Consider the following 19,201-nt stretch of genomic DNA (forward strand, 5'->3'; position numbering starts at 1 on the left):
TTTCTTAGGATTGAAACTCAAGGCCTCACATGAACCTTGAACATAGTACTTTGGTCCCACAACCTTATCTAAAAACAACAGCAGAGCCCTAGCTGTGAGTTTGATTTTGGCAGTGGAGTCAGGGTATAGGCGATCCCAGATTACTTTCGTGTGTTCTACAGTTGAGCAAACATGTGAAAGCGTGTTGTAGGCAGTTACACTAGTTAGGTTTCTATTGTTGTAATAAAACACCCTAGCAAAAGAAGAAAGGATTTGTTTCAGCTTGCAGTTCTAGTCCATCCCTGACAGAAGTCAGGGAAGGAACATGGAGGCAAGAACTGAAGTAAAAACCGTGAGGCCATGAAGAAGCTCTGCTTACTAGCTTGCCCATCATGTCTTACTCAGCCTGCTTCATTATACAACCCAAGAACACCTACCCAGGGGTGGCAGTGCCCCCAGTGGGCTGGCCCTCACACATCAATTGAGAAAATGTCCTATAGATTAGCATATAGGCAATCTGATGTGGAGCGGGCCGGGGGGGGGGGGGAATCCCTCAATTATGGTTCCCTCTTCCCAGATCACTCTAGCTGATATCACATTGACAAAAAAACTAACCAGGACAGCAACAGCAGTGAAGAGATTATCTCCAGACAATTAACAAATGGGGACTGAACCCAATGATGTTGCATTGAGATTGAAGTCATGACTCATGGTTTTTAGTTGGCTGGTAGAAAATCAGGGAATTAAGTTTTATGCATGCATGCATGCAGTGTGTGTGTGTGTGTGTGTGTGTGTGTGTGTGTGTGTGTTTAGTATTGTTAGACTAAATTCTACTTAAAATTGCCTTGGGAGTTAGAAAGATGACTCAGCAGTTAAAAGCACACACTGATCCTGCAGAGGATCCAAACTTGATTTCCAGCACACACACACCAGGCAGCTTACAACTCTAAGTTCTGCTTCAGAGGATCAGATGCCTCTGGCTTCTGTGGGCACCTGCACTGGTGCACATACCTCCTCCTCCCCCCGCCCCCACACACATACATGTAACCAAATATGATAAGAAAGGGAAGGAAACAGTCCTGTTCATCTTTTACTACTTAGGAAACGATCCACGCAGCGTTTGATTCTGCAGGCTTGTACGCAGCAACATTTGAAAAGTTTCAAATATTCTTTAAGGAAAATGAGAGTCTTGATCTGCAGGCGCTGAAGCAGCAGGAGCCTGGTAAGTTCCCATCTGCCCTCACTTAGAACATCTGACAGAGATAACAAGGTTTGTCATCTTCTAGGTCTCTGTTCAGTGAGAACCAGCAGCCAGAAACAGCTGACTTGACAAAAGGCAGAAACTTATCCATGTCTAGTCTTTTCCATGGAATCCCCATTCTCTTTCCCCTCCATCTGTGTGTACTGTGGGAGACAGTTTCTCAGTTCCTCTGTGGTCTATCTGTTTTTTTTTTTTTTTTTTTTTTTTTAAGTTTTTCGAGACAGGGTTTCTCTGTGGTTTTGGAGCCTGTCCTGGAACTAGCTCTTGTAGACCAGGCTGGTCTTGAACTCACAGAGATCCACCTGCCTCTGCCTCCCAAGTGCTGGGATTAAAGGCGTGTGCCACCACCGCCCGGCTGTGGTCTATCTGTTGAGGTTGCTGTGAGTACCATGGCTCCAAGACCTGTGTGTGTTACAGGGACTTGAAAGGGATCCCTGCCATTCCTCTCAGGTAAGGCTTAGGAAGCTTTTTTTTTGTCTCAAGAATTCAAGTTGCGTTTTTCTTCTGGTAACCACACTGAGACCTAATGGGAATGATCAACAGCTCTTGGTGATGAGTTCCAGCCCGGAATCTTGTGCAAGAGCAGGCAGTGTTTCTGCTTCTCACATGCCTTTACTTTCAAAACTCTGAAGAAGACTCCTTATGTCAACCTCTACTTCACTTTAGAAAACAAAAAATTAGACAAGTTTGTTAAGCAAGCCCACAGTGAGATGCCGTCTCAAAAACCAAAACAACAACAGTAGTAGTCGTAACAGTAATAATAATAATAATAGTAATAATAATAATTCAAGAGTAATCAGGCTTTCATTGATCCTACTGGATTAGAAAAGGGGGAAATGGAGGCAGAAAGATTGTGAAATACAGCCTTGACACCTACTGGATATAAACTGATGAGTGCCCCAGCCAGGACTCAAGGAGCAGAGATGGTAGAAGAGGTTGGAAGGAGGAATGAAAATAGCTTTAGCTATATTTGAGCTCTTGTGTTTCGATATTCTGTTGTGAACAACCCTGAAATATTTTACCACCAAATACCACGTGGGAGAACTCTTAGATTAAGTCTAACTTCCAGACAACCTTGTCCACCTTAGGTTAGGTCTGATACCTCAGCATACTCTAAAGGTAGCTCTGAAGCACTGTGACAAGGTGAAAATCACAAAAATGTGAGCAAAGACTCCTTTGTTTCCTGCTGCATATAAAATTTATGTCACACTACATTGTAGTCTGCTAAGTGTATGGTAGCGTTATGTTTTTTTTAAAAAGTCACTATGCCTTATTGTGTCTGTGGAGTGTTCAGTCACAGATAGGACGTCTTCACCAGGCTCTCTTCCCCAGAGCTTCAGGGTCCATGGCAGGCAGGGGTCGTGGGGACTGGAGTGAAGCAATATCTTTTGGATATGCATGACCACTCTGTGCATGAAGTCTCAGCAGCTTTTGTTTCCTATGCAATACCTGTATAAGATCAAGCCAGTCAACATTCCAGCATGGATGGGGAAGGTGCTCAAAATCCCCAAACCCAGCTCAGGAACTATTGATAGCTGATGGCCAATAGGGGAGGGAGAACCAGTTTTTTTCAAAGGTGTGGCCCTGGCAAGCCAGCTAAGTTGTTGTGGATGGTGCCACTCCCAGGAGTATATGGGTCATACAAATTGGAGTCAGTGCATTATTTAGGGGGAAAAAAAGGACACAAAGTGAAGAGGAGTGGGAGTGGAGATAAAGGGTATGGGTGTAGGAGGAGTGGGGATTGTAAAATCAAAAAGTTAATAAAAATATAAAAATTAATAATAAAAATGTTAGAAGCTACACCCATGAAGTCTCGCCAGACTGACTGCTTAAATATGAACAAGGACAACATAATAAACATGCCAAAGTGGAAGGAAACCAGCCATGAGGCCTTGACCCTATACAAAGAACTACAGGGAACTGAGGAATGCTGGGAGTGAGAGAAATAGTCTTCCCTAGGGAAGAGCACACCAGTTGGGTTTCCAGTACCAATAGGTCAACCCTGGAAACATACAAAGAAGTAACATTATGCAGACTATACAGGTTGTATCTAGGAATAAATATGCATGTGTATATAGCAGCAAGTAATGAAAAAGAGGCCATGAATTTGAAAGAGATGAAGGAGGAGTTTATAGGAGGATTTGAAGGAGGAAAGGAAATGGGGAAGTTATCTAAGTATTATAATCTCAAAGGTAAAAGAAATAATAAAAAGCACATTACTAAAAATGTCGACAGACCTTCTGGTTAGAAGCGCAGCATCTGGGAAGTGTGAGAGTACAGCATGAGAGGCATGCCCAAAGTCAGTCACTTTATCTCTTAGTGAGAGCCGAAGACAGGTTGTTGACACTGTAAAACAGTGGGGTTTTTATTATGAGAAAAGGGTATTTATTAAACATTATGAATTAACACTTTAGACTTATACAAAGCATTCTAAATATGGGTAATAGCAAAAATACATACATAAATTTATTAATTTTTCCTTGGGTATATTCTTTGTGATGGTAGCATGTTACATAAAAGCTTTTCAAACTGATAAAGGGGACAATGAGAATACATCTCCTCCGTACCCCACCCTTCCATCACCCCTCCCCCACCCAGCCTTCTTCCCCGTCTCACTCCTCTCCTGTCCCTCTGGACGATTTCATTTCAATTTTCATGTCATATGCACACATTCAACTTTATGTGTCTATGTAAAATCTATGGACCACATAGGACACAATATTGGTTTTTCAAGATTGACTTGATTTGCCTAATATGAGAACCTGTAGTCATTTCCTGCATGTGACATAACTTCATTCTTTGTAGCTGAAAAAACTCCACTGTGTGTATCAGTCGCATTGTCTTCACCATTTCTGCTGCCACACGCCAAGGTTGTTCCCACCACTGGGCTTCGTGCGCAGAGTGGCGCTGCAGTAGCGTTGATGTACGAATGTCTCTGGTGCGTTGTCTGGGAGTCCTTCAGCTCTCCACTGAGGAGTGGCACAGCTGGGTCAAGTGGTAGATGTGTACAAGCTAGTTGGCAGTCTCACCAGCAGGGAATGAGGGCTCCCATTCATCCACACCCTTGCCAGCATCACGTCTTATCGTTTGTTACTTAATGGCCGCCCTTCAGCCTGGGGTGGTTTTTAGTCTACTATAGGCTGCTTCTTTAAAAACTAGTGTAAAGGATTCGATCATATGTGCTTCTCGTTTTCTGTAGATGTCAAATTCTTCAGTACTCAGCTGGAAAAGTATCACAAGCAACACAAGGACTCGGTAGCCCTGAGACCCACCCGAAACGTAGGCCTGCTGCTTATTGACACCAAGCAGCTGAAAGAGAAACTAATCCCCTCGCCGCTGAGGTGTTTGGAGGTAACTGTGAGAAGAGTCAACATGTGGTACCCACTCTTCTTATCATTGTAATTACGGTGTCTGCTAATAGTTCATACATTAAAAAGAATATATTCATCTTTGCGCATTACAAATGTTGAAATTACCATAATAATATTGGTGATCCCTGATTTGCATACATGTGTGTGTCTCTGTGTGTATGTGTGTGTGCACTGTTGCAGGTGTGTGCATATGTGTGCAAGGCCTGAGGACAGCCTCAGCTGTCATTCTTCAGAAACCATCCACCTTCTTTCTTGAGACAGGGTCCCTCATTGGCCTAGAACCCACCAAATCAGCAAGGCTGCTATGAGTAAGTTCTAGGGATCCACGCATCTCTGCTAACTCAGCCTTGGGATGGCAAATACATACCACACGTGGCGTTTTTATGTGCATTCTAGGGACCAAACTCAGAACCTAGTGACTGTACAGCAAGCACTTTGCTGCCTATCTCTGCAGCCCCACCCTTCATTTGTAGGAAAAGGCCTATATTCTTTCTGTCGCAGACATTGTCAACTTTTAGGTGCCATAGGGAAGGAGACTGTAGGCTTCAATTTCCCACTCCTGTTTCTTGGAACATTCCCAAACTTCCCAAGAGAAACTACCACTAGTAGCTCAATGTGTCAGTGGGACTGTTGCTCAGCTAGAATGCTAAGATCAAGTTTAAGCGGTCATTTCCTGAACCTAACTCTTCTTAAACATCCAGAACTCATACAACCAAAATAGTATGTCCTTTAGCTGCAGCACTTGGTTGCGGATTCTCAAAGGCCTCCAGAGGACAATGGAAAAACACAGCCAGAGCGCTCCATGGCTCATCAACTTGACTATTGTTCTGTATACAAAGTTTAATTAGAATAAGTAAAGTCAACACGTTTAAGCACTGCCTGTGGCTTCTTGCCGTGCTATGAGGATACAGCTGGGTGTTTGAGACAGATAGTGTATACCCTTGCAAGTCTGACATATTTACTGTCTGAACCTTAAGGAAAATCTTTGTTGGCTCTGCATGTACATGCTAGAAGATAATAAGAAAGACTGGCAACCTGAATGCTAATTTCTATTGTGGCATTATGTGTATGACAGAGAGCTTTCTTCTGGTGTGTTGCTTCCTTGTCTCAAAGAAAGAAGGAAGGAAGACTGAGAGAGAAACAGAAGGAAAGAAGGGAGGGAGGGAAGAAAAAAAGAAAGGGAAGGAAGGAAGGAAGGAAGGAAGGAAGGAAGGAAGAAAGAAAGAAAGAAAGAAAGAAAGAAAGAAAGAAAGAAAGAAAGAAAGAAAAGAAAGGGAAGCTGGAGAGATGTCCAGTGGTTCAGAACACTGATTGCTCTCCCAGAGGACCTGAGTTTGGTACCCACATGGAACTTCACAACCAACTGTTAAGATGCTTTCTGTTGGCCTTCAAGGGTATCAGTCATATATATGGTGTACATATATGCATTCAGATAAAACACCAATACAAATTCATTTTTTAGCAGAAGATAAAAATTGGAGTAAATACAAATTAATTTCATCATTTTGTAGCACAACCAACATACCAATTCAAAAAAATTCAAACTTAGGTTCACCAAAAACTTATACATTCATAAACATCCAGAAATTGAGTGAATATCCATTGTCCCTACAACACCAGGCACTCAGCTTCTCTCATCCTACTTTCTAATTGCTAGATGTGTCATCACTCTAAGATGAGCATTGCCTTGTGGTTATCAAATGGTGCTTGAAAGTTTCCACAGGCTCGATATTTCCTTGTCGATATAAAATGGGAAAGAAGAGATTAGAGGTTTAAGCACTTATCTCCCTCACCCGGAACAAAAACTATCAAGGTCGGAGGTTCACCCTAATCTAATCACTTTGTTCCAAAGAAACCTTGCTCGTATTTACCCTGGGATCAGGCAGTCTTTATCTTTGTTCTCAAAGAGAGACCAATTTCTTACAAACCGCATGGCTAAAACCCATTAGGAAAAGAGTGGACCTGGGCCTGACGCTGCACGGGGAGCCATGTGTCCACCATGTAAGAAGCCTGAAGGCAGCCTCGCAGAGTGTCAGAGCATTAAGCAAACTGCCCCACCTACAAATGACTGTCAGAATCGGGCCTTGCCTTTGGTTCATTTGAAAAGCAGTTACTACTGAGAGCTCCTCCTCACTCACTGCTGCCTCCCATAGCACCCGATTTAGCGCTGTCGAGACTTCTTAAAGTACGTAAGAATGCAGAAATACCTAATGATTTATGATCTTCGTCTTCTTTTTTGTTTCTTAGGTACTAAATGGCATGCTTCCCCGTTTGAGCAAGAAAAAAGTGGATGCCATCATCTCAGAGGCCCAAGATGCAGAGTATAAGCTCGAGTTCATTCCCACCACGACCATAGAGTACGTTAACAGCCTAGTCTTCCTTGATGAAATCCAGGAGCGGGTAAGTTGGTTGTTCTCTTGTAATTCAGTGTCTCTGACCACACAGTAAGAAAGGAACATGCATGACAAGAGACAAATGAGGGACCCAGAGTCAGGAAACAGTTGTCTAAGTATCAGAAACACTTTCAGGCATGGTTAATGATGCCCTGTGGTTTTTTTGTTTTGTTGTTTTGTTTCTTGTTTCTTTTTTTTTATTAAAAATTTCCGCCTCCTCCCCACCTCCCATTTCCCTTCCCCTCCCCCTATCTCCCTTCCCCTCCCTCTCCAGTCCCAAGAGCAGTCAGGGTTCCCTGCCCTGTGGAAAGTCCAAGGTCTTCCCCCCACTCCATCCAGGTCTAGGAAGGTGCACATCCAAACAGCCTAGGCTCCCATAAAGCCAGTTCATGCAGTAGGATCAAAACCCAGTGCCGTTGTCCTTGGTTTCTCATCAGCCCTCATTGTCCGCCATGTTCAGAGAGTCCGGTTTGATCCCATTCTTCTTCAGTCCCAGTCCAGCTGGCCTTGTTGAGCTCCCAATAAATCAGCCCCACTGTCTCAGTGGGTGGGCGCACCCCTCGCGGTCCTGACTTCCTTGCTCATGTTCTCCCTCCTACTGCTCCTCAATTGGACCTTGGGAGCCAGTCCGGTGCTCCAATGTGGGTCTCTGTCTCTATCTCCATCTATCGCCAGATGAAGGTTCTATGGTGATATGCAAGATATTCATCAGTATGGCTATAGGATCGGGCCATTTCAGGCTCCCTCTCCTCAGCTGCCCAAGAAACTAGCTGAGGACATCTCCATGGACACCCAGGAACCCCTCTAGAGTCAAGTCTCTTGCCATCCCTAAAATGGCTCCCTTAATTGAGATATATACTTCCCTGCTCCCATATCCACCCTTCCTCCATCCCAACCATCCCATTCCCCCAAGCTCTCCCCACCCTCCCCTTCTCACTTTTCTCTCCCCGTCACCCCTTACCCCCATCCCATCCCCACACCCAAGTTCCCAATTTTTGCCCGGCAATCTTATCTACTTCCAATATCCAGGAGGATAACTCTGTGTTTTTCTTTGGGTTCACCTTCTCATTTAGCTTCTCTGGGATCACAAATTATAGGTTCTATGTCCTTTATTTATGGCTAGAAACCACTTATGAGTGAGTACATACCATATTCATCTTTTTGGGTCTGGGTTACCTCACTCAGGATAGTATTTTCTATTTCCATCCATTTGCATGCAAAATTCAAGATGTCATTGTTTTTTTACCGCTGAGTAGTACTCTAATATGTATATACTCCACACTTTCTTTATCCATTCTTCCATTGAATGGCATCTAGGTTGTTTCCAGGTTCTGGCTATTACAAATAATGCTGCTATGAACATAGTTGAACAAATGTTTTTGTAGTATGATAGGGCATCTCTTGGGTATATTCCCAAGAGTGGTATTGCTGGATTCTGGGGTAGGTTGATCCCAAATTTCCTGAGAAACTGCCACACTGATTTCCAAAGTGGTTGCACAAGTTTGCATTGCCACCAGCAATGATGAGTGTACCTCTTACTCCATATCCTCTCCATCAAAGGCTATCATTGGTGTTTTTTATTTTAGCCATTCTGACAGGTGTAAGATGGTATCTCAAAGTTGTTTTGATTTGCATTTCCCTGATTGCTAAGGAGGTTGAGCATGACCTTAAGTGTCTTTTGGCCATTTGAACTTCTTCTGTTGAGAATTCTCTATTCAGTTCAGTGCCCCATTTTTCAATTGGGTTAATTAGCATTTTAAAGTCTATTTTCTTGAGTTCTTTATATATTTTGGAGATCAGACCTTTGTCTGTTGCGGACTTGATGAAGACCTTCTCCCAGTCAGTAGGTTGCCTTTTTGTCTTAATGACAGTGTCCTTTGCTTTACAGAAGCTTCTCAGTTTCAGGAGGTCCCATTTATTCAATGTTGCCCTTAATGTCTGTGCTGCTGGGGTTATACGTAGGAAGTGGTCTCCTGTGCCCATGTGTTGTAGACTGCTTCCCACTTTCTCTTCTATCAGGTTCAGCGTGTTCCAATTAATATTGAGGTCTTTAATCCATTTGGACTTGAGTTTTGTGCATGGTGATAGATATGGATCTATTTTCATTCTTCTACAGGTTGACATCCAGTTATGCCAGCACCATTTGTTGAAGATACTTTCTTTCTTCCACTGTATACTTTTAGCTCCTTTATCGAAAATCAGGTGTTCATAGGTTTGTGGGTTAATATCCGGGTCTTCTATTTGATTCCATTGGTCGACTTCTCTGTTTTTATGCCAATACCAAGCTGTTATGCCAGTACCAATACTGTAGCTCTGTAATAGAGTTTGAAGTCGGGGATGGTAATGCCTCCAGAAGTTCCTTTATTGTATAAGATTGTTTTGGCTATCCTGGGCTTTTTATGTTTCCATATAAATTTGATTTTTGTTCTCTCAAGGTCTGTGAAGAATTTTGATGGGATTTTGATGGGGATTGCATTGAATCTATAGATTGCTTTAGGTAGAATTGCCATTTTTACTATGTTGATCCTCCCAATCCAAGAGCAAGGGAGATCCTTCCATTTTCTGGTATCCTCTTCAATTTCTTCAAAGACTTAAAGTTCTTGTTAAATAGATCTTTCACTTCCTTGTTTAGAGTTACCCCACGATATTTTATGCTATTTGTGGCTATCATGAGAGGTGATGCTTCTCTGATTTCCCTCTCTGCTTCTTTATCCTTTGTATATAGGAGGGCAACTGATTTTTTGGAGTTGATCTTGTATCCTGCCACATTACAAAAGGTGTTTATCAGCTGTAGGAGTTCTTTGGTAGAGTTTTTCGGGTCGCTTATGTACATTATCATATCATCTGCAAATAACGAAAATTTAACTTCTTCCTTTCCAATTTGAATCCCCTTGATCCCCTTATGTTGTCTTATTGCTATCGCTGGAACTTCAAGCACTATACTGAAGAGGTATGGGGAGAGTGGACAGCCTTGTCGTGTTCCTGATTTTAGTGGGATGGCTTTGAGTTTCCTCCATTTAATTTGATGTTAGCTGTCGGCTTGCTGTAAATAACTTTTATTATATTTAGGTATGACCCTTGTATCCCTAATCTCTCCAAGACCTTTATCATAAAGGCGTGTTGAATTTTGTCAAATGCTTTTTCAGCATCTAATGAAATGATCATATGGTTTTTTCTTTCAGTTTATTTATATGATGGATTACATTGATAGGTTTGCATATGTTGAACCAGCCCTGCATCTCTGGGATGAAGCCTACTTGATCATAATGGATAATTTTTCTAATGTGTTCTTGGATTTGATTTGCCAGTATTTTATTGAGAATTTTAGCGTTGATGTTCATGAGTGAGATTGGCCTGTAATTCTCTTTCTTGGTTGGGTCTTTGTGTGGTTTTGGTATCAGGGTAACTGTATCTTCATAAAAGGAATTTGGCAATGACTCTTCTGTTTCTATATTGTGAAATACCTTAAGGAGTATAGGTATTAGCTCTTCTTGGAAGTTCTGGTAGAATTCTGCATTGAAACCATCTGGTCCTGGCCTTTTTTTGGTAGGGAGGTTTTTGATAACAGCTTCTAATCTTCGCGACTAACAGGTCTATTTAGGTTGTTCACCTGGTCCTGGTTTAACTTTAGTATATGGTAGTTATCTAAAAAGATGTCCATTTCTTTTACATTTTCCATTTTTGTGGCATACAGGCTTTTGTAGTGAGATCTAATGATTCTCTGAATTTCCTCTGTGTCTGTGCTTATGTCCCCCTTTTCACTTCTTATCTTATTTGTGTGTTCTTTCTCTGCCATTTGATTTAAAAAGTGGAAAAAGGCAACACAAACACTAGCTTAAGTAGAGACAGTCTCTCTGTCTCTCTTCCTCCCTCCCTCCCTTCCTCCCTCCTGTGAGCCTCTTTTGCTTGCTTTCTCCTTGGAAACTTGATTGATTTCCGTATAAGGTTAGACTCCAATGATTAATTTTCCCTGAATTCATTCCTCTCGGTTTGGCACTGAAGTAGAGATAAATCATTTTCTAAAGTATCAAAATTTGAATAAATGTGACAAAGTAAAAGTTGGTTATGTTATCGCCAGCACTAACAGTAAAGCCTCTTTCACTTGCCTGCAAAAGAAACACTCCTTTCTGTTATTTCAAGAACAGCAGACTTGCTTCATCCCTGAGGACAAAAGATACCAAAGATTTATCCTTATGTGTTCATGATTGTGTTTAGACAAAGATCCAAGCCTTTCATGACCTACTCTATGCCCAAATGGGGTCATCATTAAAGGATTCAAAGCTGTCTCACGGAAACTCTATCACAAGTATGGCCCGGTTTAGAACTGACCAAGGACAGAACAGAATCCTCCCTCTACACCCGTCCTCTCTGCTTCTCTTTGGGGGTCACTGCTCTTTCTCCAACTCACAGGCTGCTGCTGCTTCATCCACAGCTCCCCAGAAGCAGCTGAAAGTCCAGTCAGCCACCAAAAGAGATAGAACTGATTTTTCTGTAGAGAGAGTTAGGTCTGCTTATAACTAACTCCAGGTACTAGATACTTTGTTGAAAGCAGTCCAAACTCACATGAGTTAACTTAGAAAATGGAAACATGGGCTGGAGAGGTGGCTCAGAGGTTAAGAGGGCTGGCTGCTCTTCCAGAGGACCTGAATTCCATTCCTATTACATCAACAAGTTTGCAACTGCCTGTAACTCTAGCCCCCAGAGGATCCAGACACCAGCTTCTGGCCTCCTCAGGGACCCATGTGCATGTGTGTGTATGCATGCATACACACCAAATAATAAGATGTTAATAAAAGAAAAGAAGTGGAAAATGTATTCTAAATTTGTCTGAGATTTTCTGGTTGCTATGCATAGATCAAAAGGGTGAGGTAGGGACAAGGAAAGCACATAAGAAACAAAAGGCCTTTCCTTCCTCTCCGATCTCTGTTCCTCTAGAAAACAGCTTCTCAGAAGGGGCCCGACCAGAGCAGACCAGACACAGCGCACCCCTGGGCCCCTTCCTAGGCATTTTAAGTCAGAACCTCTAGAAGGAGCACTTCAGCCTGTGTGAAGGAGCTTCCTGAGGTCCTTGTCCTTCAAGCTACAGGCGAACTGTTCTCCGCACGCCTCCCTGCAGTCAAGGCCACATGTTAAGGAGCTGTAGTCGGCTTCCACACAAAAGCAGATAGCTGTGATTATACCTGCCTCTAACCCTGGCTGTGCTTAAGAGAAAGGTCAGTTGGAGCTGGATTCTCCACGTCCCAGCTGAGCAAACCTGATGACTTATATAACCACACAGTAGAGTTGGGGTTGAGGGATTTCCTCCAAACTGCAGAACCATTTGTTTCCAGAAAATTAGGGAACACAGGAAACACACTGTCCGCTGAAAGTAGACCATCAAGGTTGTTGAATAGCCATTTGGGATTCAGTAAAATCATCCAGCGAATTTGAGTGAAATATCACTATAGATCTGGGCTCTGAACCTGTGAACTAGGAACTGTCCATACCCAAGGGACTGCTCCAGAGTGACAGCTGCTCAGCACATGCCCTTGACACTCAGATGCAAGCAATCAGAGCGTCTATGATCTTAGAAACTGGATGGCAGCAAGGAACGGGAAGTGGGGAGAGAAACTCCTTACCAAGACTAAACTGTACTCAGCTCTGAACATTCACCCACACACACACACTCAATTACCCAATTACCTGTACTGAAGCCAGGCTTGTATTTACCATGGGACCAGCTTCAGCCAATTAGATGGCCATGCCAAATGCACTAATGAACTGTTAACACTTTAGTGTTCCTGTTTCTGGGGCTGTCTCCTATTAGAAAGCATTACTGTTCCACTGTGTTTTCACGCAACCATGTTTCCGTGTAGATCGAAAGCCTGGAGGAAGAAGGGAACATCGTGATTCAGATGTACAAGCTCATTGAGCAGTATCAGGTGCCCACACCTCCCGAAGACTTCGCGGTTTTCGCCACTATGAAGCCATCCATTACTGCCGTGCGGAATGCCATTGACAAATCGGTGGGTGATCGAGAAACAAGCATTAAACAGTTTTGTCTGCACTTGGGTCGCGATCTTGAAGAGCTCAACAACGAAGTGAACGAAGTCAAGCTACTGGCACAGGTGAGCGAGGGCAGAATCTTTCCAAATAACCCATCTGGTTTAATGATTACAGATTCCTTAAATTTAGGTTAGATCAACAATAAAAATGGTATGTATCACGTGTGCATCTCTAAGTATGTATTATGGAGTTCATTAAGCTAATCTTTCTATCACATCACATACTTATTGTTTTACAGTGAGAACCTTAAAATTTATTCTTTTAGTCCTGTAGAGACAAATATTTCATTTCAACAAGTTAGTTTTATTTTTCCTTGTTTTACTTTAGCCAATTCCTTAAGCTGCTATTTAAAGCTTAGGCATTTCTGAATCTTTCTTTTACTGTTATGAATGAATTTGAGGCCACTGTAAGTCAAGTGTGTGCTTAATATTCAGTTTTCTTCCTCATGGATGGTATCGAATATTTTGAAATAAGTGTATTTGTTGCTTTCTAATTCATTTTATAGCTGATGTCACAGTGTAAAATTTGTTGAGGATATTGGCAAATTTCTCCTTAATATTAGGCATAATATAAATTGGTAAAGAGGAGTAGAGATTATTTAGTTTGCACCAGTATTTTCAGGGAAAAGTTTCAGAAATTCAACCATCCATCTAGATGATTCTTAACTAAAATATACCTGGAAGCATTTTTTAATAATTCACTATCTTATTATCATTTCCTAAATCTTAGCATAGAATAAGAATGCCACAGTAGAATTTTGAAAACAGAAAAAATGCTCATCAATAGAAGATTAATAAAGTATATTCATGTAGATCTTCTCGAGTGAGCATACTGCACTAACAGTTATAATATACATTTATATTAACGTGGAGACATTGAAACCAACTAACACCCTGTGGGAATTGTTAGACAAGCATGGTTCAAAGAACTTGCTATTGTTGTTATTTTTATATTGAAACCTTTTAAAATGTTTCGAACAGACTAGATGTATATGACTGTAATAACATAGGCTTCAGTGAGTTATCAGGAAGTGAATACAGCTGTGTCCCTATATCAAGAACTATGGCATTACTCATGCCCTTGAGCTCCCACCTGTCTCCAAAGGCAGCTATTGCTCCGAATCCTGATGTCTCAGAGCCATACAGTTCTTTCTTGTGTCCATTACACCTTGTATGGTGTAGTTGATGTTTATTTGTTGCTATGTGGTATTTCATCTTATTTCAATTATTCGTTCCACAGTTGATAGACATTGTCTAAAGTATTTTAGATAAAAAGATAACGAATGCTTCTAGAAGCCATCCTACATGTGTCTGCTATGCTTTTATTTATTCTCAGAACACATGTACATCTTAATCACATTTTACAGAGAAGAAAGTAAGATACAGGAAAGAAAGTTGTCCAGGGTCACAGAGACAACAAATGGTGGAACCAGGACTTAGGCACAGGCAGTGTGTCTTCAATGGTTACCGTAGCTGGCGATTCCTGTGCCATGTGCTGTGATGTGTACATTGCAGATCATGAAAGCATGAGTATCTGTCAGAAGAACAAAATGCCTGCACATGCCTCATGTGTAACTGTGCATTTCAACTATGGCACAGATGCCAAGCACTGCGGCCTGGGTATCCCTAGCCAGTCCATCCTGTATGGAAGGTTTGATAGATTCCCTCTCACACTTGGGCAAAGAACTATAATCTATAGTTTGTTCCACAAATAGCACCATCTGCTCTCAAGACTCCCCAGACACATGGGTGGAGGGAAGCTGGGGAGAAAAGCTAACGTGGTAACCAGTGATGACTGGGAGAACTGGTGAGCCAGATGTTTGAAGGCCATACTGAGAAAGTCATGATCACTGACTGTGGTCTCTGGCAGAACTGGTGGTTTATATCAGTAGGAACCGGCATGGTGCTTAAGGAAACTGGGAAAACCAGGTTCAGCCCAGTCATGGCAAGGGCACCAGTGCCCACATGAGGAGCTTCTGCAATGCCAATTCCATTGCCATTTTCCAACCTAGGACACATTGCCATTTTAATGCAAGGCCACGCTGGGCAAGAGATTGATTATTTGGTCCCCAAGTGATGGCTATAAGAGTTCTTAGATTTTACTATTCCCACAAATGCTGCCAAACCTAGTTAGGTGTTTCTATTTTGTTCTTGAACTATGCTATGCCCATTTTCTGGGCTTTCAACCACCATATGTCAGTCAGATATTTGCCTTAAAACATATGCCTTCACTTATACATACTTTATTTTCTCTCTTCCTCTCTATAATTATACACATGAATATTATATTTTATACATATATATTTTATACATTTTAGGCCTTGTGTTTATAATTTTACAATTTCTGGCTCATAATTCCCATACTACAGGTTTTGATATTTTCTAAGTTATTTAATAAATAACCTACCTTAGTTATTGTTCTGTTGCTGTGAAGACACACCATGACCAAGTCAATTAATTCTTACAAAGAGAACATTTAGTTGGGGGCTTGCTTACAGCCTTAGAGGTTTAATCCATTATCATCACAGCAGGAAGCATGGAAGCAGACAGGTAGGTATGGAACTGAGAACTTACATCATGATCCACAGGCAGACGGGGGGGGGGGGAGGTGAGGAGGAAGGAGGCTAGGCCTGGCACTACCAATGTCACACCTCCTCAAACAATGCCACAACCCCTAGTCCTTCTAAATCTTCTCCAACAGTTCACCCATAGGGACGTAGCATGCAAATACATGTCCTATGGGGGCCACGCTCATCCCACATCTCATTGGAACCGCCCTGTGATCTAAACAGTAAGAAGAACACCCTTGCCCTTTCCCCTGGTTGTTAAAGACGCCTTGGAATAACCTTAAAGCGTAAAGGGAAACCGGAGTCGTGTCACAATGCCTGGGTGCTGCAGGCAGCAGAGTCAATCTCTCCACCCTTCTTTTCACTCCAAAGGAAGCCAAAGAAACTGCTGTTTCTCCTCACCAATGGTGGCACATACTGAAAATACACTGTAATGCCCCTCACCTGCAATATTTCCTTGGATATGACCATGAAGACATTTTCTGTTTTTAAAAGTGTCATATCCCTATTTCATGTCTTTCTACAATTTTCTACTATGCTTACATTTAACATTTAGAAGGAAAAAAGCCGAACACTTTTAACACAGTTTTCTAAAAAAAAGAGAATTAAAGAAAATGCATTTTGGAAACAGGTTTATTAACTCCCCTAGCCTTCATGGGCGAGTAAGCCTGCCTAACCAGAACCCCCATGGATTTTACAGGACCCACAGATCTTGGATATTTCTGCTGACCAGGAGAAAATAAAGTTCATGCTGAGTGATCTGCAGTCCATCTTGGATGACCTTCAGAGACGTGCCTTTCAGTATAAATCCTACCAGAAGAACTTCAAGGTAACCACAGAATACACACACAAAGATGTGCTTATGTATAATTGCTTTCAACAAACCAGAACCACTCAGTGGACAGTTATGTTCTGGTCAATGTGCCACCAGCATGTCAAGATAGATCAGTACACAGGAGTGCTGGAGAGATGGCAGATACAGTGCTCAATACATAAGTGTGAGGACCAAGTTTGGATCCCCTACACCTGCATCCATATAAAAGCCAGATGTTGTAGCCTGCCTGTGATCCCAGCAGTTGGGAGGTAGAGACAGTATATCCCCAGGGCAAAGTGGCTAGCTGGGTTAGAAAAATTGGAAAGTTCTGGGTTCAGTGCTTCAAAATATCAGGCAGAGAATAATCAAGGAATATCTGACATCAATTGTGGTCTTCTACATGCATATGCACACACATACACATACGTGTCCCTACACGCTTACACAAACATATCCACACATGCATGTATCATACATACATACATATGTAAAAAATTTAGTATAAATAAGAGGCATAATACCCTCATGAAAAATTCTCAGCCAAACCCTCCTGAAGTTGCTATGTTAAAATAAGTGTGCATTTCAAAATGTGGTTAACTAATGCCCCTCTAAATTTTCTAAGTAAAATTCAAGCTTTTTTTTTTCTTTTGGATGTATTTTGATTCCATGAGCTTTGCCTGATTTGTCCTAGTTAATATGAAATAAAAACTGATCCAGAAGGTAAAATGAGTCCCAAAAGGTAGGCTTGAAGGGCTGAGGATGGAGACGGAGAAAGAAGAGAACCAAGAGATACTCATGCCTAAAACAGTATTTACAGAGAGCAACGAGATAAATGAAAGAATGGAAAATAAACACCATATCCTTATTCATCAGGGAAATGCAGATTGAAATTGCATTGCAGCCCATCTGACCCTAGTCAAAATGATTAGTGCTAATCAAACAGCAATGGGCATGGTGGTGAGGATACGGGGACAGGGGACTGTTATACACTGCTTGTAGAAATGCGAATTAACTTGGCAACTATGGAAACCAATATGGGGTTCCTCAAAAACTAAAAATATTATATAGCTATACCATTCCTGGGTATACATCTGAAGGACTTTAAGTCAACATGCCACAAACATATCTATATATCCATATCTAATGCTGTACTATTCAAAATAGGAAAGTTATAGAATCAGTCTGGATTCCCACCAACAGATAGAAGGATAAAGAAAATATGATCTGTGTACACAACAAAGTTCTACTCAGACATAAGGAAGAATGAAATGATGGCATTTCCAGGGAAAACGGGTAGAAATCATCATAAGTGAAATAAGCCAGACCCATAACCACAAAGATCGTGTGTTTTATTTGTGGATTCTAGGTTTTATATAGATAGCTCTTAAAATGCATGTATGTGACCTGAAAACAGACGGGAGATATCAATAGGAAAAGAGAGAAAATATAGGGCAGTGTATGGGTTAGAAACGATCACAGTGCTTGATACTTGAAAGAAATTACAGTGATTACATGTCAGTTAGGAAAATAAGCAGAAACAGGGGCTGGAGAAGGGGCTCAGGAGTGAAGAGTTCGTACTGATCTTGCCGAGGACCTGAGTTTGGTTCCCAACACCCAGATTGGGTGGCTCACAGTGGCCTGCAACTCCAGCTCCAGGGAATCTGAGGTGTCAGGCCTGCTGAGGCACCTACACCCACATGCACACATCCACACAGAAACACACATAATGAAAAATAAGACAACGTTTAAAAACAAGAAAGAAAACATGTTTGGGGGATAGCTCAGCCAAGCACAGGACTTGAGTTGTTCCCTAGATCTTATTATTTAAAGGAGCCAGGTGTGTGGCACATGCTTATTTTTTTCTTCTTTTCTTTTCTTTTTTATGTTGATTTTTATTGGGCTCTACATTTTTCTCTGCTCCCCACATTTTCTCTCCCCCTCCCCTTCAACCTTTTCCCATGGTCCTCATGCACCCAATTTACTCAGGAGATCTTGTTTTTTCTACTTCCCATGTAGATTAGATCCATGTATGTCTCTCTAAGGGTCCTCGTTGTTTAGATCCTCTGGGATTGTGATTTGTAGGCTGGCTTTTTTTGCTTTATGTTTATGAGTGAGTACATGTGATCGTTGTCTTTCTGGGTCTGGGTTACCTCACTCAACAAGATGTTTTCTAGCTCCATCCATTTGCCTGCAAATTTCAAGATGTCGTTATTTTTTTCTGCTGTGTAGTACCTCCATGCTTACTTTTTGCCATTATTTGTTTTCTTTTTTATTGATTTTATTGAGCTCCACATTTTGCTCTGTTCCACTCCCTTCCCCTCCCTTCCCATTCAACCCTCTCCCATGGTTTCCATGCTCCCAATTTACTCAGGAGACCTTGTCTTTTTCTACTTCCCATGTAGATTAGATCCATGTATGTCTCTCTTAGGGTCCTCATTGTTGTCTAGGTTCTCTGGGACTATGAATTGTAGCTTGGTTCTCTTTGCTTTATGTCTAAAAGCCACTTATGAGTGAGTACATATAATATTTGTCTTTCTGAGTCCAGGGGCATTTAGATTGTTTCCAGGTTCTGGCTGGACAGCAGCATGACAACAAAGTTGCTATGAACATAGTTGAGCACATGTCCTTGTGGCACGATTGAGCATTCTTTGGGTATATACCCAAAAGTGGTATTGCTGGGTCTTGGGGACCTAATTTTCTGAGAAATCGCCATACTGAAATCCAAACCAGCTGTACCAGTTTGCACTCCCACCAGCCAATGCAGAAGTGTTC

General features: G+C 41.8%; 1 protein-coding gene across 1 annotated transcript in view; it reads left to right on the top strand.

Moving 5' to 3' along the window:
- Nucleotides 1-19,201, top strand: part of Dnah6 (dynein axonemal heavy chain 6) — a 194,201-nt gene that overhangs the window by 29,972 nt on the left and 145,028 nt on the right. The window contains exons 11-15 of the mRNA XM_057768879.1: nt 1,081-1,201; nt 4,440-4,591; nt 6,859-7,011; nt 12,860-13,111; nt 16,316-16,444. Of these exons, the coding sequence (XP_057624862.1) occupies nt 1,081-1,201; nt 4,440-4,591; nt 6,859-7,011; nt 12,860-13,111; nt 16,316-16,444 (807 nt within the window). The remainder of the gene's footprint in view (nt 1-1,080; nt 1,202-4,439; nt 4,592-6,858; nt 7,012-12,859; nt 13,112-16,315; nt 16,445-19,201) is intronic.

The sequence above is a fragment of the Chionomys nivalis genome, chromosome 1 (assembly GCF_950005125.1).
Source record: "Chionomys nivalis chromosome 1, mChiNiv1.1, whole genome shotgun sequence".
Lineage (NCBI taxonomy): Eukaryota > Metazoa > Chordata > Mammalia > Rodentia > Cricetidae > Chionomys > Chionomys nivalis.